The 23,313-nt window shown below is 21.2% G+C and overlaps 8 protein-coding genes across 8 annotated transcripts; 5 read left to right on the top strand and 3 right to left on the bottom strand.

The window, feature by feature from the left end:
• Window positions 1-132: 132 nt before the first annotated feature.
• On the top strand, window positions 133-657 carry SRAE_0000016500 (Protein of unknown function DUF2368 family-containing protein; the record flags this gene model as incomplete). Its single annotated transcript, XM_024646019.1, has 3 exons — window positions 133-222; window positions 259-499; window positions 545-657. The coding sequence occupies 3 exons, from the start codon at window positions 133-135 to the stop codon at window positions 655-657; spliced, it is 444 nt and encodes a 147-aa protein (XP_024500244.1).
• A 114-nt stretch (window positions 658-771) lies between these two features.
• On the top strand, window positions 772-1,225 carry SRAE_0000016400 (Protein of unknown function DUF2368 family-containing protein; the record flags this gene model as incomplete). Its single annotated transcript, XM_024646017.1, has 2 exons — window positions 772-1,057; window positions 1,119-1,225. 2 exons carry the CDS (start codon window positions 772-774, stop codon window positions 1,223-1,225), a joined length of 393 nt encoding a protein of 130 aa, XP_024500243.1.
• A 232-nt stretch (window positions 1,226-1,457) lies between these two features.
• On the top strand, window positions 1,458-2,440 carry SRAE_0000016300 (Oxidoreductase FAD/NAD(P)-binding domain and Flavoprotein pyridine nucleotide cytochrome reductase domain and NADH:cytochrome b5 reductase (CBR) family and Oxidoreductase, FAD-binding domain and Ferredoxin reductase-type FAD-binding domain and Riboflavin synthase-like beta-barrel domain-containing protein; the record flags this gene model as incomplete). Its single annotated transcript, XM_024646016.1, has 3 exons — window positions 1,458-1,547; window positions 1,597-2,153; window positions 2,194-2,440. 3 exons carry the CDS (start codon window positions 1,458-1,460, stop codon window positions 2,438-2,440), a joined length of 894 nt encoding a protein of 297 aa, XP_024500242.1.
• Window positions 2,441-3,882: 1,442 nt separating this feature from the next.
• Window positions 3,883-4,902, bottom strand: SRAE_0000016250 (7TM GPCR, serpentine receptor class g (Srg) family-containing protein; the record flags this gene model as incomplete). Its single annotated transcript, XM_024646015.1, has 4 exons — window positions 3,883-4,101; window positions 4,138-4,148; window positions 4,209-4,250; window positions 4,311-4,902. 4 exons carry the CDS (start codon window positions 4,900-4,902, stop codon window positions 3,883-3,885), a joined length of 864 nt encoding a protein of 287 aa, XP_024500241.1.
• A 2,351-nt stretch (window positions 4,903-7,253) lies between these two features.
• Window positions 7,254-8,165, bottom strand: SRAE_0000016200 (Oxidoreductase FAD/NAD(P)-binding domain and Flavoprotein pyridine nucleotide cytochrome reductase domain and NADH:cytochrome b5 reductase (CBR) family and Oxidoreductase, FAD-binding domain and Ferredoxin reductase-type FAD-binding domain and Riboflavin synthase-like beta-barrel domain-containing protein; the record flags this gene model as incomplete). Its single annotated transcript, XM_024646014.1, has 1 exon — window positions 7,254-8,165. One exon carries the CDS (start codon window positions 8,163-8,165, stop codon window positions 7,254-7,256), a length of 912 nt encoding a protein of 303 aa, XP_024500240.1.
• A 579-nt stretch (window positions 8,166-8,744) lies between these two features.
• Window positions 8,745-10,400, bottom strand: SRAE_0000016100 (Eukaryotic peptide chain release factor subunit 1; the record flags this gene model as incomplete). The annotated part of the gene is made up of 3 exons (XM_024646013.1): window positions 8,745-8,821; window positions 9,125-10,263; window positions 10,312-10,400. The coding sequence occupies 3 exons, from the start codon at window positions 10,398-10,400 to the stop codon at window positions 8,745-8,747; spliced, it is 1,305 nt and encodes a 434-aa protein (XP_024500239.1).
• Window positions 10,401-13,946: 3,546 nt separating this feature from the next.
• SRAE_0000016000 (tRNA (guanine(26)-N(2))-dimethyltransferase) lies at window positions 13,947-15,556 on the top strand (the record flags this gene model as incomplete). Its single annotated transcript, XM_024646012.1, has 3 exons — window positions 13,947-14,053; window positions 14,101-14,766; window positions 14,818-15,556. 3 exons carry the CDS (start codon window positions 13,947-13,949, stop codon window positions 15,554-15,556), a joined length of 1,512 nt encoding a protein of 503 aa, XP_024500238.1.
• A 2,921-nt stretch (window positions 15,557-18,477) lies between these two features.
• SRAE_0000015900 (ELM2 domain and SANT/Myb domain and Zinc finger,C2H2 domain and Immunoglobulin-like domain and Homeodomain-like and Zinc finger, C2H2-like domain and SANT domain-containing protein) lies at window positions 18,478-23,300 on the top strand (the record flags this gene model as incomplete). The annotated part of the gene is made up of 2 exons (XM_024646011.1): window positions 18,478-18,788; window positions 20,051-23,300. The coding sequence occupies 2 exons, from the start codon at window positions 18,478-18,480 to the stop codon at window positions 23,298-23,300; spliced, it is 3,561 nt and encodes a 1,186-aa protein (XP_024500237.1).
• Window positions 23,301-23,313: the final 13 nt, after the last annotated feature.

Below are 23,313 nucleotides of genomic sequence, written 5' to 3'. Positions count from 1 at the left end.
AGAAGAATAAATTAAATGTATGTTATCATTATTAAACTAAAAAAATAATTTTCCGGTACTCTTATTACGAATTTTGGTAAAATCTTTATTATCTATCTAATTTTAATTATCATATTTCTATATGTTATCATAATGTTTAATTGGTTTTTTGGTAGACAAAATGAAAGTAACGTTAATGAAGAATTAGTTAAAAAAATTGTTCTTGAATTAGAAGCAAAAAAAGTAAGTTTAAAATGAAAATTAGTTATATAATTATAGATTGAAAGAGAGATAGCATTAAAAGAAGCATTTTTAGAACGAGAAAAAGCTTATAATTTAGCTAGAAAAAGAGAGTTGTTTCCTTGGGCTTTTACTACAAGTCTTTTTCTTTCATTAGTTTCTATTTCTTCTTATATACAACATAAAAATATTATACATCTTTTACCAATGGGAGTGATAACAGGATACTTAACTTATCAAGCTCATGATGCTTTTGGGAATAAGGAAGAAATTATAATAAGTATGTAGACTATCAAATAATTTAATTAATATTTTTTCATTATAGAAAATGCTTCTCAATTGTTAGAAGATGATGAATCTCGTATAATATCATTTATTCCAATTACTATAGAAGAAATAAATAAAAGGAAAAATCAAAACGAAAGTGATTATTTCTAATGTTTAAATAAAATTTTAATTAGTTATATTTTTTTTTAAATGTATAAACATTTCATAGAATATCTTTTTTGTACAAAAAAATTTTTTTTTAATCTATATCATTATAAGTATAAAATGAATTTATTAAAAAAACAATTAAATGAATTTTTTGATCGACAATTTGAATCAGAAATTGTATTACAGGAATTACTTAAAGAAAAAGAGAGAGCAATAGAATTATCAAAAAAACGTGAATTATTTGGTTGGATGTCAATGTGTTTGCCAGTTATGGCTTGTTTTTCAATTTATCTTTCACAACGTACAAAAAATAAAACAATCGTCTTTTCTGTTTGTCCTTTTATAATGATTTATGGTTACTATTGCGATGAAGTTTTGGGAAGTAAATTTGAGAAAATTAAAAGTAATTTTACAAATTTTTCTTTCAATTTAATTTTATTGTTTAACTTTTGTCATATTTCTAGACACAGCAGAGTTAATAATGTCTAAAGAACCACATTTATTAAAACCAGTAGGAGGAACTTTAACCCTATATGATATCGATAAGAGAATTAAAAAATTAAGTGAATGACGAATTGAAGGTAAAATTATTTACTGAACAACCCAAATAATTTTTACATATGTTAAAATACTAGCAGTTATTGTTAATACTTTTTTATTTTTCAAAATAAATAATGCTACCATTATAAATAAATGTCACTCTCCTAACAGATATTGGGGTTGTATGCCTTAGATTTCTACTTATTACCATGTGGTTTTAAATTTGCAACATATTATAACATTATATTTTATTTTAGCAAATAATGACTTGTACCGTTAGAATTGTAACAACTGTTGTTGTAACTTCTTCAATAGTTGGTTATTTATTGTGGAAATATTTTTCTAAAAAACAGGTTTGTAATTTTTTAATTTATATCTAAAAATAAGTAAAATATTTTTAAGAAGACACTTTTTGACTCGAAAAATCCAACAAATAAACATGTTTTATTGATTGAAAATAATCAAAAAATCGCTCACAATGTTATGAGAATGAGACTTTTATTACCAGATATGAATACTATTTCTGGTTTGGAACCTGGTCAACATATATCTATTCAAGGTCTGCTTGAAAATTTAAAACCAAGTTTAAGAGTAAGATTTTATACTCCAGTTACATATTTAAAAAACCCAGGATATATTGATATTGTTTATAAAGTATATCCAAAAGATCCTGATAATATAAAATTAGGAGCATTTTCTCGTTATCTTGCATCTAAAACTACAGGAGACCAGTTAATTGTTTCTGGTCCATTTGGCTTTATAACATATCTATCAAATGGATTTTTTAACATAAAAACTCAGAAAAAAATAGTTAATTTTTCAGAATTAGCCATGATTGCTGGTGGTTCAGGTATTACTCCAATGTATCAACTTATAAAATGTATTTTAAATGACAAAAATGATAAAACAAAAATAACATTACTTTATTCAAATAAAAAATTAGAAGATATTATACATAGGTATGATGATAATAATTTACAATAATATTTAATATTTTAGAGAAAAGTTAGAAGAATTTGAAAAACAACATTCAGATAAATTTCATCTTGTTAATACATTAACTAGAATATCTGACACAGAAAAGTGGAACGGTGAAAAAGGAAGAATTGATGAATCAATGATTAAAAAATATGTACCTTCCTCAGAAAAAAATGTATTTGTTTTAATATGTGGTCCAAAAGAAATGTGTTTTTCAGTAAAAGAAATATCAAGTAAACTTGGATATAAAAATATCTATTGTTTTTAGTTTATAAAAAATATGCTACTTCTATGACAGCTTTAAAATAATAATGATATCATTTAAAAGTAAAATCTATCAAAAATAAAATAATAGTTAATTTTATAACACCTTTTTATCATTTTTATCAAATTTATTATCAAAATAAGAATTGTTACTTTTAATTTTAAATAAAAAATCTTGATAGATTATATTTTTATTTTATATGAATATTGAAAAATATGTATGTTTATATAGAAATGAATTTGTAAATATTATCGAAGCAATTTTTTATAGTGATAATAAAATATTTAATCTTAAATCTAAGATTAAAAATATTATTAATTTGTAAAATTAATCTTGGATTTTATTTAAATAATATTTATTTCTTTTAAAAAAATATATGAAAATGAAAATATTTTTTTTGTTTAATATATGTTTTAAGTTATTAAAATCAACATTACATTTAATTGTACATGTAAAAAGACTCATAAAAAAATAATCATTTCAATATATTTTTTTATAAAATAATTAAAAATACTTTTTTTTATATATGTAGTCCAGTAATTATTATAAATTATGCTTTTAATACTAATTATCAAAGTAAAATTAAAATATTATTTATGTTAACTAATTTTTTTAGATTATTAGTATATTTTTTATTGTATTTTTAAATTACATAAATTTATAGTAATATTAACTTTTGTATTAATTCATTTTTTTCAAGTTATATAAGTATTTATTTTAATTTTAAAAAAAATAAAATATTTTATAAAAGGTCTTTTTTACATTTTTTTTTTAAATTTACCAAAGTTATAAAATGTCACGACATTGAAATTGACATATTGAAATTATTTTTAAATGATGTAATGTCAAAAATAAAATGTAATATTTATTCGCATGTAGAATTTAAAATAATATTCTTAGTATACTATTTTACTATTTGTCTTATCTATTTTTCAACAAAGCAATATTGATAAGTAAATTACTTTATTTTTTTTATTCAATAATATCAAACTAGCAATAATAATAAATATTAAAAATGTTATTCAACATTTAAATATATACATATATATATTTATATCAGTTTTGTATGAAAGATAATCTTTTATAATGATTAACAAATATAAATAATTTTTTAATCAACAAAATACAAAACTCTTAGATAAAAATTTATTTGTAATCAAATAAAAAATTTTTTGTTAAAAATAAAAATAATAAATTATATTATAAATTTATTTTAAAATAAAAAATTAAATTAATAATAGAATACTAAATAATATGCTATAATGATATTATTTAATAACAAAAAAATTAATATAATTTTAATTATTACAATTAAATAAGTTATAAAATTTTTATAGTATATATCAAATTAAAAATAAAATAAATAATTGAATTTTTAAATCAAAATTTATTTAAAATAAATTTAATAATTATATAATATAAATAAAAGTCTTTATTGTTTTAAATTATTTTTTTTTCTGTGTTTGATAGGTTTTTATATTTGATAATATTTCTTTGTTATTAATAAAAAATAATTTTTTCACTGAATAACGTATATTAGATGAAATAATAAACAGAAACCAAATATTTGGAAACATTGTAAGATCATTAACTATAGGAAATAATATAGTCATTGTATAAGAATTGTCATAAAGTTTATTAATACTAAATTTATTTACAATAAACTAAAAAAAATAAATTATAAAATTAATCTTACTTACATTAAATATTGCTAAAACTATTTGACCAAAAAAACATATATGTGCTATTACAAAAAATTTTTTTTCTATGCTAAAATTAAGTTTTTTTCTTGAATTTTTATCAAATATTTTGACTGTAGTATCTTTTTTATACTTAAAAAGCAATAAAAGAGTAAAAAAATTAATTATACCACAAGCTGTTAAAAAAATAAGATTTAATATCATTGAAATTATATAACTGTTATACCATTTTGCATTAAATGTTTTCCATCTTCCTTTAAATCCTATATTTATATTTGATTTATTAAATGGTTTATATATCATTTTATCAAGCAATATTGGAAAAGTAAAAAATACAGGTAATATAATTGTTATAATGTAATATAAAGGCAACAAATATCTCCATATGTATCCATATTGTAATCGTAAAAAAATTGAAGTAAAACGATTAAAACAAAGAAAAAATATTCCAATCAATTGAGCTACAGATGAAAAACTACGAATAAATTCAATAACTCTTACATCAAAATTTGTAATATATAAATAATGATAAAAATTTACAAAAATTCCATAATTTGGAAACTTATGATGAAAAGTAAATGCTACAAAAGATATAATATCAAAGATTCCATTAAAAAATATTATTTTAAAAAATGATGATTGAAATTTGTTTTTATTCGATGGAAGTATTAATATAATTTCAATAATAAAAAGTAGTATAAATGAAGGAATTTCATATATAAGACTAATAAAAAATATAATTTTATTATAATTATATAAAATCATTTTTGAATATTAGAAAAAAGTAGTAAAAGACTAATTTTAATAATAATAAAAAATATATAAAAATTTTTTTATTGTTTTGATTTAAGAATCTCTGAAATAAAATAAATAAAAAAGTATTTAAAAAAGATATAAGTATATAAAATTTAATGGTTAAATAAGCAATATTTTTTGATATATTAATTAAAATTTTTATCAAAACTTTTATTATGATAGTTTTAATTCTAAAAAATTAAAAAAAAATTTAATGTAATTGAAATTAACATATTTATTTAAAATATACATACAAAATCATAAATATCTTTAAAATGAAAAAAATTTTTATCATCCAGTAAATTAAAATAAAATACAAATCATTTGAATAAAAATTAAATATAATTAAAGTATAATTTAAAATTTTTTTTAAAAAAATATACATTATCAAATAAATATATTAATTTATTTTTGTTTAATTAATAGCATATTATAAAACCACATATAATTAAAATTATGTGATTTGACTTTTTTTTTTATACAATAAATAAGATAAAAAATGTCCTTCTTTTAATTTTGAAGTTAAATTTATTAAGAAAAAAAATTTCTTATTTGTAATTCATTAGTGTGTATATAAAAGATTACAAGTGATATATAATATAACAATCTTAATATGAAAATTTTAAAAAAGCAATTTTTTTATATACATAGTGATTTTTATTTATTGTTAAGATAAAGATTTTATAAAAAATATCAATAAATAAGTTTTCGACAAACTTTTAAAATAGTTTGCAATAAAATGGTATAAAAAATATTAAATCTTTTAATAAGTTTATTAATTTAAATAACTTTATATTGTAATATATAAATAAAGTTCATTTTAAAATTACATTGATTTTAACCATATTTTAAATTTTGTATATATAAATTTAAAAAAATGTTTAAATAAAAAATTAAAATAATGTTTTTTATTATTATCAAATACATTTTTTAGGATATTTTTTATTTTTTGTGTGATAAATTTTAAATATGTGAATATGTTTAATTATATATCTTTAAAAAAATATTATTAGAATAGTCTGAAATTATTAATAATTTTAAAAGTTAAAACAAAACTTTTTATATTTATAAGATTTAAAAAAAATAAAATTAGAAAATTAAAATTCTAATTGTTGTTTTACATTATTTTTAAAAATAAATATTTTTTAAAAATATAGATATTTCTAAGTATTTTTGTTTCTGTATTTTTAAATAAAAAAGATGATTTCACTAACAATTATAAGTATATTCATGTGTGTATAATTCTTTGAATAGCCATAATTTGATATTAAAAAATTTTTTAAACAAAAGTAAAACTTTTTATAAAAAAATGTATAACAAAGTTATAAATATAAATTTAAAAGATAATATATATGTCAATGTAAATATAGTTGTTATAAAGTTTATATTTATAAAAGCATTTTCACTATTTTATATTATTTTAAATTTATAAAAATTAGACCATTTTTAAATGTAAAAAAAATAAAACAATTTTTTAGTAGTTATTATATAAATTTACTTAAAATGTAGTTGAAGTATTAATAAAAATAAAAATTTATAAGTAATTTATATAAAATTTAAATTAAAAAAAATATTATTTTCAAAGTTATTATATTTTTCACAAATTATAGTACATTATAGTACAATAATAAAAAAAAAACAATAATTTATATTATATTGCATTATTTTTATATCTGAAATATGAAAACAAATTTTTATTAATTTGAAAGAAAATTTATATAAAATATTAATTTATAAATAAATAGATCTAAAAGTGTATCGGATATTATCTGTGATAAAAAATACATAGTAATACCGTATTTCATCTTAAAGAAAAATTATTTTTTTTAAAACACTTTTTATTATCACCTCTGAAGTAATTTTTTATATTTCCTACGTAATTTGTAATTATATTTTAAAAATTTTTTATTACATATTATTAAAGAATCAAAACAAGTTTTTTTTTATTCACATGAAAATGTTTAATCCATTTAAATATTTATATTTATTTTATATTAAAATAAAAAATTATCTATATTTTATTTTTATTAAACATGAATTAAAATTCATTGTAATAATTTTGGAAACAATGTCATTTTAAAAAAACTAAAGTACTATTTATCACTATATAAAACTAGATATTATTAAATTCATATATAATTAAATAAATGTTAACAATGTATTACATTGTAAAAACTTATTAACACAATTAATAGTTTGATTTAACTAAAATATTTTAAATACAATTTATTTTGAAACAAATTAACTCTGAATTATCTAGTTAAAATAATTTTTAGTTACCGGTTCATGTTAAAAAACAAGACTTCATAAAACAAAAGTTTTTAAAAACGTAAAAGATTTTCTGATTCGTGACCAACTTTTTCAAGATTTGGAAGACAAGCAAATTCAATCATTGGTGGTGGTCCACACATTAAAATTCCATTGTCTTTAGATGGAGATGGTAAATATTTTTTAATCATTTCTTCATTTATGAATCCAGTAGAATATTTCCATCCATCACCGGCTTTATCAATTGTATACCATACAGAAAATTTATGTGGATAATCTTTAGCAAGTTTATCAAATTCATCATGAAGAAGAATATCATTTTCAGTTTGATTTGCATAAAGAAGATACATCTTTGTCATATCATTTGGATTTTTGAGAACCGATTTTATAATTTGATAAAGAGGAGTAATTCCACTACCACCACCAATTAATCCAATTTTTTTAAATTTTTTTATAACTGGTAAAGAATTTTTATTCGAAGAGACACTAAAATTTCCACAACCATTGTATACAATTAGTCCTCGTGGTCCTCTAAAATCTATAGAATCACCAATTGATAAATTTTCTAAATACTGTGTCATTTTTCCACCTTCTGGAAATTTTGGATGAACATTTTTAAAGTATACCTTTATAAGTAGATTCACAAAACCTATGTCATCGTCACTTGAAACTGGTGTATAAGATCTAACTACTATTTTTCCATCAATTTTTGCAATTAAATTTACATGTTGTCCATGTGGTAAACCTAAGCATTCTTCGTTAGATGGTAATTTAAATGTAAATAAACGTGTATCATGAGATAATTCTACTTTCTTTATAAGTTTGAGATTATATTTTTCTTCAGAATTAACCAATGTTTTTTTAATTTTATTACTCCTTCTTCCAAAAAAATATGCAATAGCAGCAACAACAATACCAATTACAGTAGTTGCAGTAAATAAAGTTATACCCTCACTATTAGCCATAATATTGGAAAAAATTGAAATCTGAAAAATTATTTAATAATTTTGTTAACATTATATTGGTATTTTGTCACTTAGTTGATATTATGGCAAATCATTCAATTTTAAAATGGAGAGTTACATTTCAATACTTACCATTTTTTCTTGAAATATTATTAGTATAAAAAAAATTAAATATTATTGTACACCAGCCCAACAACAAAAAAGTATTAATTTAAATGACATATTTTGTCAAATTCCTCTTACACATTATTTGATGGGTGTGTTATAGTAAAGTAAGTATTTTCAACACAACCCCATCTTTTAAATTGACATATCACATTTAAATTGTCGTTATACAGTTAACTGATGGCGTGATAATATTATAAATTATCAGTATATCACTATTTTTGAAGAATATTATAAAAGACACAAATTACTTTTTTTTTATTTAAAAATTCTTCAACATCAACTAATTACACCACTTATCTCCACATTAAAGGAAACAAAAACAAAAAAATGGATATAAATAGGTAAATTGAATTATATATTTTTTATATAGTTTAAAAATTTCTCATAATAAGAAATTATTTGAAGTTGGTTTTAATATTCACTTAAATCAAAATCTTCCTCTGGATTTACATCGATTAAATTGAAATCAACACGATAACGAAGAATACCTAAAAAAAAAAAAGTTTATCAATAAGGAAATAATAAGTTCTTAATTTTTTTTTAATGTCTGACACAATACTAAAGTTCAACATATAATTTGATGTTGAACAAACTCTCTGTGTCAAGTGCGTACGAGTCATACAAAATGTTACTCTATAAATTAAGAACTAATTTATAGCTAACAAATTATATGAAGCATTGATCTCCCACAAGTGTAACACTTATTTGTCATTAAATACACAATTTAGTGTAAACAAATAAGTTGACTACCTCGTGAATGTTATGCTACTATAAAAATAAAATTAACATACCTCCAATACCACCGAATCCTTTAACAAATTGTGCACCTTCTTGAGATTTATCAGTAACTATTTCCAATGTAGCTCCAAAAGATTTGTAATTATTTGCTAACCATTCAAGTAATGCCATCTGTTCAACAGATTCCATTTCATTTCCTGTTTCAGGATCTAAAAAATCTTTTCCTCTCTCATCTCCCGCCCTTAAGTGAACAATTTTTTCCTCACCGCTACCCGTTTTCAATCGGAAGCGAGTGATATCTAAATTTTCCCAGCATATTAATGTTTCTACTGCACCCATTTCCAAAGCATGTAATGTGTCAACAACTCCGAAAACATATTTACCGGTATCTTGGCTAATCTCATCAAAATAACCTCCAATAAGTTTTTTCTCTTGAATAAATTTAACATTTGCAAGAGCATCCGCAGCTAATTCAATAGCTTGATTGAAACCATTTTCTCCACCATATGAAATATCAACAGTCTTAATAATTTTAGCTTGTAAACGTTGATCAAACATATCTGATTGAGCAAGTTCTGTCTTAAAATCAGCTGAACCAGCAAGAATCAATCCAGCTACAATAACTTTGTCATTTTTTATAAACATTTCAACAGCAACCTCCGCTACTTTTCTAACATAGTTATGCCTCTTTTCAGTTCTAAGACGAGCAAAACGTACGGCAGATTGACCACCACGGCCATGCTTTTTAGGTAAATCTACAGTAAATTTATGTAAGACTTCCCGTGTATTTCCAGTTAAAGTACCAAATAAAGATCCATTACCATCCATAATAATAAATCCAAATTTGCTATCATCACATAATAATGCTTGGAGAGCTTCAGTATGAAATTTATTATCACAAAGATACAGTGAAGTGTTGATTGGTTTAAAAGGTTCAAAATCAATATTAACTTTTTTTTCTTTTCCTTCATCAGTAATTATAGTTCCACAATAGATTACTAAACCATTTGTTGGAACCTTATTGTATAATTTCAGTCTAGCCTGTACAGAAGTGATAGCTCCAAGGACAGAAAGTCGATTGACACGAGATTTAATATTAGAAGCTGTACCATATTCATCTGCAAGCATTTTAGAAATCCTTGCTATCTGATCACGAGGAGGAATGATTAAAGAAATCATAGATGTTCCATTACTAAATACAATTTTATTATTTTCTTATATATATTTTATATTAACTTACCCTCTTGCCAATTCAAGTGACTTTATTAATCTTTTTATTTTCCATATTTCAACATTTCTATCGGCAGCATCTCCTTCGGCGGCAGACATTTTCTGATAAAATTTTTAAAAAAAAATTTTTTTGTATAATATCTAAACCCCAATTCTAATCCCAACTATAAATTAGGTGGAACTTTTTTCCAATCGCTTTAAGATTTTACTTTTTTTTTTGGTAGAATGTTTTATATAGAAATTTAAAAATTACAATGCCCAACATAACAATAATTTTTTGTATATATATTATATTGTTTAAATATAACAATTATGGTAAATTAAGTTTTAAATATTTTGTTTTCTAATTTATTCAAAAAATAATTATCATGTGTACTTGACATTTACAAAAATTTTATGAACAAGTCAGCTGTAGCTTACTTGCACCATGTTTAAAAAGAGTTTCAATAATGTCAGATACGGCTGAAATTTATTTTTTGAGTTCACTTTTGTTTCAAACTTTGACTCATCATAACTTCTCAAAATTTTCTTATGAAACAGTCATGATTATATTCAAAATTTATATTTTTTAAAATACTGTTATATGAGTGTAATTTCATTTTTAATTTCCATGAAAAGTTATTTTTTAACTATTTGTACTTGAGGCCAAATTAGTAGTATTTGGATCAATTGTGAATCTTTGAAAATAGTAAAGATATTTTTTGAAAACAATTTATTCTAGCAAAGTTTTTTAAATCGAACCGAATAAGATTAATCTGAGATATGAAAAGATCAGAAACAATAAATATTTTAAAAAATTTTCGCTCCTTGTTATATTCTTCTTCAAAATAAGGATAAAATAAACTGATTTCGGGATTAGACTATTTGTTAATTCTCATGTAAAATCTACGTTAAAAGCTTTTTTATATCTTAAAATGTTAGCGAGATATAAAATATAATGACAATAAAATAAAAGCACAAAAATATCACATATAATATCTTAAAAACGGTTGAAATTTTGAAAATATTATCAACGTGAACTATATCTTAATAACGTTGAGAAGTCCAGCGCATCTGATTTTATTTTTTTTTAAAGCCATTTACTTGAGTTTTAAATTTTGTACTTACAACTTTTTCAAGATACATTTTATATTATATAATGAATTTATGAAGGGATACAATAATGAGAATAAGTTTAATCGACTTCTTACAAAAAAATGATCTAAAAAAGATTCTATACTTTGAAAATTTTTAATTGTATAAATGAGGTCTTATTTTTTTAAATATTCCTCACTTTTGTCTCGAACTTTGAATATTCTCAACTTTTTAATTTTTGTTTGTGATGATAGCCTTAATTATATTCAAAATTCATATTTTTTCAAAAGCTATCAGATGAGTATAATTTCATTTCTAAATTCCAAAAAGGAATTACTTTTTTATTATTTATGCTGGAGATCAATTTGGAAATATCCCGATCAATTGCGAATCTTTGACAATATTGAAATTGTTTTACAAAAACAATTTGTCCTTGACTAACATTTTAAAGTGAATAAAAAAAAACTAGTTTCATTGTAATGTAATAAGTTTCATCTGAAATGTGAAAAGTCGGTAACAATAAATTTTTAAGAAAAATTTTTGCCTTTTGTTATATCTATTTTTAAAATAGAGATAAAAGCAAGCGAATTTCTGGATTTTACTACTAATTAGTTTTCATGTGGGGTCTGGATCCAAAATATTTTTAAATCTTCAGCTGTCTTCAAGAAATAAAAATTATTGCAATGAATTAAACGCAAAATAAAATTTGATAATGTAATTTAAGAAGAGTTTTAACTTATAAAATATTTTTAATGGTACTATACCTTAAAAATTTTAAAAACCCAGTGCATTTAGTTTCATGTTTTATGTGCTTATTTACTTGAGTTACAAGATTTAACTTGAAATTTTTTTTAAATTTTATGAATTTTTTAGATTAACTGATTTTTGTCTTATGAAATCACATGGAACTATCGAAATCAATAACAAAAAATAATATGTTTTAATTGGATAATTAATCAGTTGCTAAATTAATAGTAATATATTTAAATCTATTCAACATTATACTAAGTAGTAAAAAACAATTATAAACTAAAAAATTTTAACTTTCTAAAAATACTTTTTATTAGATTAAAAATTATTATTTTATGATAAAAATAAACATTTTAATAAGTATATGATTCTAAATAATAATTTGTTACACAAAAAGAAAATGTATATTTTAATAAAAAAAAGGCATTTTATAGTAGTAAAAAACATTTAAAATCACAAACAAGCATTTTTTTGAAATAAATGATTTTTTTGATAAAAAAAATTTATCTATCAGAAGTAATACAACCCTTCTATTTTTTATAATCGAGAATTTTAAAACTCGAAAGTGAACAAGATAAAAATTATTTAAAGATTGTAATTTTTTTCTTTATTTTATGGTATTTTTTATAAAAATAAAACTTACCAATTTAATAGATGTAATAATTAACAAAAAAATTATTATTTGAAAAAATTTCTTCATTGAGTATTAAAAATTTATAGATGATTTTGTGTCATTTAAATTTAGAATTTTCAAATTGTACATGATAAATTTTAAAAATATAGTAAAAGTTATAAATAAAGTTTTTTGCTTCAAAATAATTTTTTTTTAATTACATGTTTTTATTTTAAAAAAAAACGTTGTTGAAATAAAAATAATAATAAGATATGTATTTATTTTATAAGTAAACTATTGTTTTATATAAAATTTGAGTAGTGTTTGATTTTAAAATTTCATGAGTATCACAAAATAAAATATATCATATAATTATCTTTTAAAATTATATTTTTAAAAATATTTTGTTAAAAATTATTGTTGATATTATGTTTATCTGATATTATTAAGAATTTCAATAAAATATTTAAAATGTTATCAAAGGTTTTTGTAATTATGTTTTATGTAAAACATATTCTATTAGTGCAATTTTTTTATGCAACCTTTATACATAAATTTAACATTATTTATGTAATATATTATTTAATTTAACATGTTATAAAATTGTTCAAGCAAAAAAATAATATAATAACAACTTTTTAAAATTTTTAATATAATAAATATTAATATTGTAAAAATTTTTTTCTTTTTTATATATAATTTTTTTAATAAATTTTTGATATTCATCCTATTATCATTTAAAATGAATTTATTTAAATTATTCTTTTTTTGTCGATTTTAAAATTATAAATATCAAAATAAATATATATATTGTTAATCTTTCAAATTATTAAATTTCAAAAAAAAATTTTTTTAATTGTTATTTCTAGAATAATTATAAAATATTATACTAAAGCTATTATTTATCATAATGTAAAATTTATTTTTAAATAGATGTTTCAAATAAAATATTAAATAAAAATTTCAATTTTTTTAATTTAAATCTATAATTTTACAAAAATAAAAAAATAACTTACATAAAATAATAAGTAATATTTTAAATAATATATGACATTAAATTTTCTTTAAAATAAAATAAACGTTACACCAAATCACTATTCCAATTTATACACATTTTATCAAATAAAAAATTATGATTTTAAAATTAAGAGGTTTATACCAAATATTAATAAAGAACATAGAAACTGAATCTTTTTATAAATAAAGAAATGTCATCTATGAAGAATGAAATTGTTGAAGGAAAGGCTAGGTTGTACTTTGATGGAGACAAAGAAGCTTTTTATAATCCTGTTCAAGAATTTAATCGTGACTTAACGTAAGACTTTTTTTTTTTAAGTAAAATCATACTTTAATTTTTTTTAGAATAACTGTCCTTCGACAATTTGTTGCTGATAGAGAAAATAAAAAATTAGATGAAAAAGAAGAAACACCACCTATAAAGAAATCAAAAAAATTTACTAGTAATGGAATAACAATTTTAGATGCTTTATCTGCTTCAGGATTAAGAGCATTACGATTTGCTCAGGAAGTACCAAATGTTGATAAAATTATTGCTAATGATTTTTCAGAAAATGCAGTTGAAATTATAAAAAAAAATATTGAATTAAATAATGTTGAAAATATTGTAATACCTAATTATGGTGATGCAGTTGACTGCATGATGAAAAATCGTTCAGTATCTAAACGATTTACAGCAATTGATTTAGATCCTTATGGGTCGGCTTCAATATTCATTGATAGTGCTGTTCAATCTGTTGCTGATGATGGTATTTTAATGGTAACTTGTACTGATATGGCAGTTTTATGTGGAAACACCCCCGAAACATGCTATATTAAATATAATTCTATTCCTTTAAAACACAAAAGTTGCCATGAAATGGCTTTACGTATATTACTTAGATGTATTGATTCCCATGCAAACAAATATGGTAGATATATAGTTCCTCTTTTATCTGCTTCTATAGATTTTTACATTCGTGTTTTTGTTCGTGTGAAAAGTTCCCAGAAAGAAGCAAAGACATCTGTCCGGTATGTTTTTATATTTTTTTTAATATGTATAAATTTTGACAATTATTATAGTAAATTGGGAAATGTTCTTACTTGTTCTGGATGTCATTCATTTCATTTTCAACAAATTATTAAACATACAAAAACTGAAAAAGGTGAAAGGTATCAAGCACCACAAATGAATACTTTATATATTAATGATAATGGTAAGTGTATAAATTGTGATAGCACTTTTCATTTGGGTGGTCCAATATATTTGGACCCTATTCATGATATGGATTTTGTAAGAAGGCTTCTTAAACAATTAAAAGAATTACCAAATGAGCAACAATTAGGAACACATAGGAGACTAGAAGGTTTTTTAAGTTTGATTTCTGAAGAATTAATTGATGTTCCATTATATTATGATCATGATCAATTAATGAATATTTTAAAATGTGCAGCTCCCAAGCATACTGTAATAAAATCTGCAATTTTAAACGCGGGGTATCGGGTTTCACAGGTACATACATCACCTACTGCATTAAAAACAGACTGTCCACAAAATATTTTATGGGATATTGTTCGTTCAATTGCTTTTAAAAATAATATTTGTGTTGATAAATTTTCTGATGAACATCCAGGAAAAAAAATAATTAGTAAAAAAATTGAACATTCAGTTAATTTTGATCTACACCCAATGGCAGTTTCTGTTTCAAAAAAACTTGACTTATTACGTTTTCAATGTAATAAAGGTAAAAATTGGGGACCAAAGCAGAAAGCTAAAGGATCTGTTAACAATATACGTGCAGGATTTATCAAAGAAGTATAAAAAAAAAAAGTTTTCTTTTGATTGATGATTATATATATTGATAGAGCGTTGGAAAATCTTATTGTATTCTTTTCTTTGTTGATTTTAATTTTTTTTATTATAAATTGTTGATATTTAACAAAACTAGCTACATTTTTACCAATGTTTACTTGGAAATGAAACAAATTATTTGCTATTTCATTCTGTAGATGTAAGATATTTGTCAACTTATCTTTTATCATACCACGCAATTCGTTGAAAATTTTGTTAAGACAATAATTCTTTTAAAATTTTCACAATTTGTACTAGTAGAGTACATTTAAGTTAAAATATTTTTTTGTCTTATTAATATATTTTTATTGGTAATTTATGAGAATATATTATATAATATACCGTACTGTATAATTAAAAACTGATTTTGATATTTTGTGTTTTAATATAAAATAATATATTATTGAATATTGTAACGTTTATTTCGTGACATAATCTAATATTTTTTTTTTATATAAGAAAGAAATAATTATTAAAACTTATCAAAGTTAATGTATGTATTTTATTTCTATTTTTTTTTTTCTTACATTTTATTATACAGCCTTTTTCGTCTTTTCTTTACTTCTATAAACTTTAATAATTTTGTTATTCAATTAAGAAATGTGAAAGATGATTGTATGAATATTTTAAGAAATATTATAAGTTTTTAAAGAATTTATAAAAGACATTTATTTGTTAAACAATTCTCTGACAACATTATATCTTCTGGGGAATGAAGAAAATATTTAAATACATTAATTAGACTAACAATTAAAAATTTTGTCTATCTATATTATTCTCCATGGATTAATTAAGCATAGTAGTAATTTGTAATTATATTGTTTTATAAATAATAAGATAAACAAGTATAAATTAAACTCTTTCTACCTTTTTATAATTATGCATTTTTCACGCATAGCATTAAAATGATACGATATGCCGTTGTTTTTAATTTTTATCATTCTAAACATAGTTGTTAATATAGATTTATATATCTTACACAACTTTTAATTTAAATTATAAACATTTATATTTTACACTTTTCTCGCTTTTAAAATTTGATTTTTAACCATTATTATTTTATTGTCTCTTTTTCAGATTATTTTAACAAGCATGTTAACTTTTAAATGATTAACAACCAATAACTAATTTACTTTTTTTTTTAGACAATTTGGTATTTTACTAATTTTTGACATTATAAGAAATTATATTTTGTTGATAACATTAGTGGGAGAGTAATTTATGAAGATAACTTATAAAAAGGAGATTGTATTGTAGAGAATTATCTAAATGAAACGCAAAATAAATTGTTGTGTACCAGTTTAGATTTATCATTATAAGTTGTACGTTAAATTTAATTAATATTTAACTTTATTTTGACAAATATGATAACAATTTATTATAATAGTATATATTGAAAAAAAAAGATAATTTTTAGCTTAATATTATCATTAATATTTGAATATAATATTTTTACCGCATTCATTGTCCATTTATCAATATTTATTTTATTTGAAGTACCAATGAAAAATAGTTATTATATTTTCCATCATTAAAACTAGGCAAATAATAATGTATAAGCATTATATAAGTATAAATTTACATGTATTATATAAACATTTTTGCAAACTTTTTTAATTATTGTCATTTACCTGGATGTCTTAAATGTGTATTTTAGTTATTAAAATTAATAATGTTTCCTTTTTAAAACATTTTTTAAATGACAGAAAAATTAATTAAAAAATTTTAATATGTCATTTATTACTTTTATTTATTAAATATATATTTATATATATTAATTTTTATTTTAAATTATTCTTTAAGTTGGATAATATTCATATAATACAAAACTTTTATAATAGAAGGGAAAATAAAAAAAAAATGAAATCATAATTTTCCTATACTTTTTTTTTTACAAAACATGAAATTATATATATTGAAAAAAAAATTTTTATAATTTTTTTTATATTTACATTATTTAATATTTTCGCATTTTAATTGTATATATCCAATATTATATAGAAGCTTATAATTGTTTATAATTTTTGTTTCTCTTTCTACCAATTTCAATCTTTGAGGTTATTAAAAGTACGAATTTTATTTAGTATTTTTTTTTTTTGATATTATATCATATTATTTTTTTTTATCCAATAAAAATTCTTATTGTTTGGATTAATGGCTTCATATATGTATATTTAAAAAAGAGTTTTTGTATGTATTAATTTAGCATAATTTTGGCAAACATTTATTTTTAGTTTAACTAATAATGTAACTTTATTCAATACTAAAATCTTTTGTTATTTTAAAAATTATTTTTATCAATTGTCATAATTATATATATATATTTATAAATTAAAATTTAGGGTCTAATGTTGTAATATAAATTTACATTTCTATAATTTTTTTTTATTATTTAAAAGTATTACATTAAGGCTGTATCTATCAATCGTACCACTGATGTTTTATACGTCATAAAGACATTTATTTTTATTATTTCAACAACTTTATTAACGGTTATTTAGTTAAAAAATTATACAATTTTAGTATTGATATATCATTTTTTTTATATTCAAATGGAAAACAATATTATAATGTTTTTAAATGTAATTAAAGTTATGATCATCTTCTTAAAAAGTATAGAAAATAAATGGCATATTTTAAACATATTAAATGTCTATTAAAGTAATTAATCATTTTTCCGGCTAATGGTAACCACAATTTTAATCACAATTTATATTTTTTTTAAATGTATTTTAATTTTACACGTTATTAATCTTTTTATCATTATAAATATAATGTATCATTTTATTTCTCTTGTCTGACTATTAGTAAATATTATTACCTAATCTAACAAACTTATTGCAGCTGATTATATATTTGAATTTTTTTAAATACAATGATCTTCTATTAATATGGAATGTGGTACATATCAAACTCCGCAATCATCCGTTTCATGTAATAATAATATAGAGATGCCATTTCATGAATCAAATGGATTTTTTACTGATAATTTACCTGAAAATGATAAAGTTAATACATCAGAAATGATATCATACAAACATTCCACTCATGAAATGAATATTTATTCAAATTTCCAATATAATATTCCATGTGAAAGTGAGGAATCTATTAATGGGATAAAACATTCAGTGCAACCAAGATTTTCGCATTTAACTAATGAGACCTGCAATTTAGAACAAATGGGAAACCAACAAAAACATTTGTAAGTTAATAATAAACATATATATATATATATATATATATATATATATATATATATATTTTTTTTTTAAAAACATATACCTTATGATATTAATATATTTCTTTTATCAATTTGATATAATATGAAGTCTTATAATTTTATCATTGTTAAAAAGGTCACTAAACAAATTACGTTAAAAGTTTAAAAACAAATAATAACTTGTTATAGAAAATGGATATTATTTTGCTCATTGGTTTTTTAAAATTTGTGTGCAAAAAATTGATGTTAGTAAAATTATTATTCATCTCATTTAAATAAACTAATTATTTTTATTAAGAGTTAATTTTGCTAAAATAATATTGTCGTTTTAAACTTAGGTTTACCGATTCATAAACAAAATTATTTTAAAATATTATTTAAATATTAATTAATTTTATCACCATGGATTCGAAGAATGTTGAAAAGTTTTTTTGTAATTTGTTCTGATTTATATAAAAGTGCATTTAGAATTAAATAGCAGTCATTTGCTATTTGTTAATAATAATATACTTACTATATACAACATATATTTTTATATATGTTTTAGTAATAGAAATCCAATTAAGCTAGTAGAATATTTTATATATATATATATATATATATATATCCATTTTAATTTTAATACTAATATTGATATGTATAATAAAAACAATTAAATTTTAATATGATTTAACCAAAAGTAGCCTTAATGCTAATAATTTTTTAATATTATTTGTAACGGTTGAAAATCTATATCACAATCTGATAATATCAATCATCGATTACGAGTACTTTTTGTCATCTACAACTTGCATAAATATTCTTAGTTTTGATATAAGGAACAAGTTTGCAAACACAACTTGCACACAAGTAGCAAAGTTATGAGCGTCGTGTGTTTTATTATTTTTATTTTTTTAGCCTTCCATTTGATTGCCTAATAGTTGATAGAGAAAAGTGCAAGTCAATTCTTTGATTTAGCAATAAATAAGCATTAAACATTGACTATCATTTAAATGCACAACAATAGTATCATTTTTTTAAACTATTTTTATTGAGGAATACCATTCTTCCTTCTCTCGTATATATTTGATGTTTTTCATTTTTTTTTATTTAAATTATGTCAATTATGTACAGACTATATCATTAAAATTAAATTAAACATTTATTATTGTAATACATACACATATATATATATATATATGTATATCTATATATATATATATATATATTTTGTTATATAGTAATTTATGATGTATTAATTTTAGTTCTAACGAATTTGTTAATAATTATAATCAACTCCAAGGAGCACAAAATTATTATATCCCTAGAAACGAGGAACTGTCAATTAACAACAAACTTGTTACAAATAATTGTGACTTTTTTGAAACTAACAAACATAATTATTGTTATTTTTCACCTCAAGAATCAAATTTATCTGAAAATAATTTAAATTCAAATCATTCAACAAATAATTGCCCTGGTTCATTTCTATCATCGGAAAGAAATATTATTAACAGAGAAATTGAAAGTGCAAATTATAATCAGTTTCCCTCAATATTAAATAATATACCATATAATATAGAGAAAAAAAATTCTTTTGACATTTTTTCTGTTTCTAAAATACCTGTATCAGAAGAAGGATATTTTAATTCTAACAATTCAAGTGGCTGTACTTTTTATAATACAGCTATGACTACTAGTGGTAATAATAATTTTAATGAAGATTTAATGCAAAATAATAACCACGTGAATAATCATACTTTTAACCCATATGATGAAATATCAAGGAAATATTCATTTAATAATTTTGATAATCCAAATACAACAAACAATAATTCTACTGAAGAATATATATCTAATAATAATAATAATAATAATACATTTTCTTTTTCACATCAACAACAACCACAACCACAACATCACCATCACCAACAACAACCACCTAACTTAAGAAAAGGTTCTGTATATGATGGGATGTTGTACAGAAATCATAATTGTCATGGAAACTCAGTTAATTCAAATATAAGTAATGATGAAAAATTTAATAATGAAAGTAATAATTCTTATAATAGATTTATACATGATGTTACAAAATATGATAATATTGATAAAGATAATTATAAAAATATATGTGAAAAATATAGCGATGTTAAACAACAACGACGAATGAGTTTACAACATAACTTATTTTATGGAAGAAAAGATAGTTATGGAAATACTTTTAAAAATTATGGTGAAGAAAAACTTCCCTATAGTCAATATCGTTTTGGTCTCGATCAAAACACACATCATAAATCAAGTGAGCCATATTATACGCCTCCAATGGAAGTAGGAAGAGGAGAAACAAGTTATAATTTGTATAATTCGATAAAAGAAAAAGTAAAAAAACTTTCAATAAAGGAAACAATAGTTAGTCCATTAAATAATGGAGAAATGCTTGGCGTAGATTTTGAGCACCATCAGATGGAAGAGATAAAAGAGGAAGACGAAGATATATGTATTACGCCTACTTTTAATCAAAGTCCTTCAGTGTCATCCAATGAAATTAGTAAAACTATGAAACCTGTTAGTAATGATAACGATTGTCAAAATACATTCTTCTTTAGCAACATTAATAATCAATCAAATAATAATTATTTAGATACTAATTCTATTCTACCACAAAAACGTGTTATGATTCAAAAAAGAGTACCATTTCGTCCACGAATATCTATAATGAAAGTATCTAAAAGAAAATGTGGTTGGGCCTGTGAAGGAAACAATAAAAATACATTTAATGTTGAAGAATTTCGTCGTCAATTATTAAAAGCATATGAAGAAATGAAGTCAACTAATAATTTTAAAGCATTAAGAAATAATTCACCAGATATTCAATCTAATAGTAATAATACATTTGATAATAATACAATAACACATGATAATAATGTTGATTATGAATCATTTAATTCATTTGTCTTAGATAAACCATACATGAATATAGGTATTGAACATCAAGCTAAAATAAAACCATGGACTGGTAAGAAAATTAAGAAAGGTGAAGAAAAAGAAGAATCAGCAATTTTATTGTTTGATCCTAAAGTTATTTCACATTTAACACAAGAAACTGTTGCTGCATATGAAGCATTAGCTTGTTCTGAACTTATGCCAAAAGGTGGACGAAATATTGAATTAGCTTTACATATTTTATATGAAAATAAAGGTAATATTCAAGCTGCTGTAATGGATTTAATGAGAATTGATCAATTAGAATGGGATATGTATCCTATTGTCAATGGAACTAAATATTTACTTACAGATCATTGGTCAAAAATGGAAATGAATGCTTTTTGTGAAGCTATATTTAAAACTGAAAAAAATTTTAATAAAATGTCAAAAGAAATTGGAACAAAATCAATAAAACAATGTGTTGAATTTTATTATTTTTGGAAATCAGCTTGTCCTGAAGATTATAGAAAACTAAAAAATTTACTAAGAAAAAAACAATTGTTAAGAAAAGCTTTGTGTAAATTACCAATTGAAGTTTATATAAAAATTAAAGAAAAAATTGACAATGCCACTGAAGAGGATGAATTACCAGAGATAGAAGTTGATGATGAAGATGAAGAAATGCCAGAATTAATGGCATCTATTACTAAAAATGATAGTATTCGTATAGAACCCCGTAAACAATTAGAAACATCAGCTAAAGTTGAAGTCTTTAGACCAATGGAAACAATATCATCAACTACACCACTTGACATAAATTTATCATCTGACAACAATACAATAAATTGTGAAAAAAATAAATTTTGCATTGGTGAATCAATACAAGAACCATCTACTAGTTATTCATGGATGCATAGTGACAATGCAGTTATAGATAATTGTGATAATCCAACAAAAAATCAAGAAAACAAAAATACTATTGTTGTCCATCCTCCATCAACACAATATCATGCATCACCAGTAACACCTAAAAAAGGAGCACAACCTCAAGCTGATGGATTTTTTCATTGTCGTTTATGTGATAAACGCTTTGAAAAAGTTAAATCACTTAATGCTCATATGAAATCTCATGCTATGAAAGCAAGAGCTGAAGCAGAAGCAAAAAATCAACAATCATCACAACAAGCAAAACAACAACATATTTTGATGAATGATCAAAATATTGGTCAAAATATGATACATTCACAACATCAACAATTTAATTCATTACCAGCACATTCATTAAATTTATCTGGTGTCTTTCCTGACACAAATAATATAACAAATTTATTTACAGCAACCAATCCTTTAACATCACCATTTCAAACAACTCATAGAGATTTAGCAAACACATTATTTGGTCAAACAAATTCTAATGAACCATTAAATCCCCTTCTTCAATCAATGTTTCCTCAAACATTAATTCGAAATCAACAAACATTAAATTTAGGTAATGAAAAATTATTAGGAGTTTTACCTCCTAATGTACCATTTCAAGTATCAAACCCATATACAAATTCAAATAGAAACACACCAACAATGTTAAAATAAATAAAAACAATTA

This window comes from Strongyloides ratti, scaffold srae_scaffold0000001 (assembly GCF_001040885.1).
Source record: "Strongyloides ratti genome assembly S_ratti_ED321, scaffold srae_scaffold0000001".
Classification (NCBI taxonomy): Eukaryota; Metazoa; Nematoda; class Chromadorea; order Rhabditida; family Strongyloididae; genus Strongyloides; species Strongyloides ratti.
The sequence above is the reverse complement of the archived record's forward strand: the minus strand, read 5'-3'. Positions and strand labels throughout refer to the sequence as shown.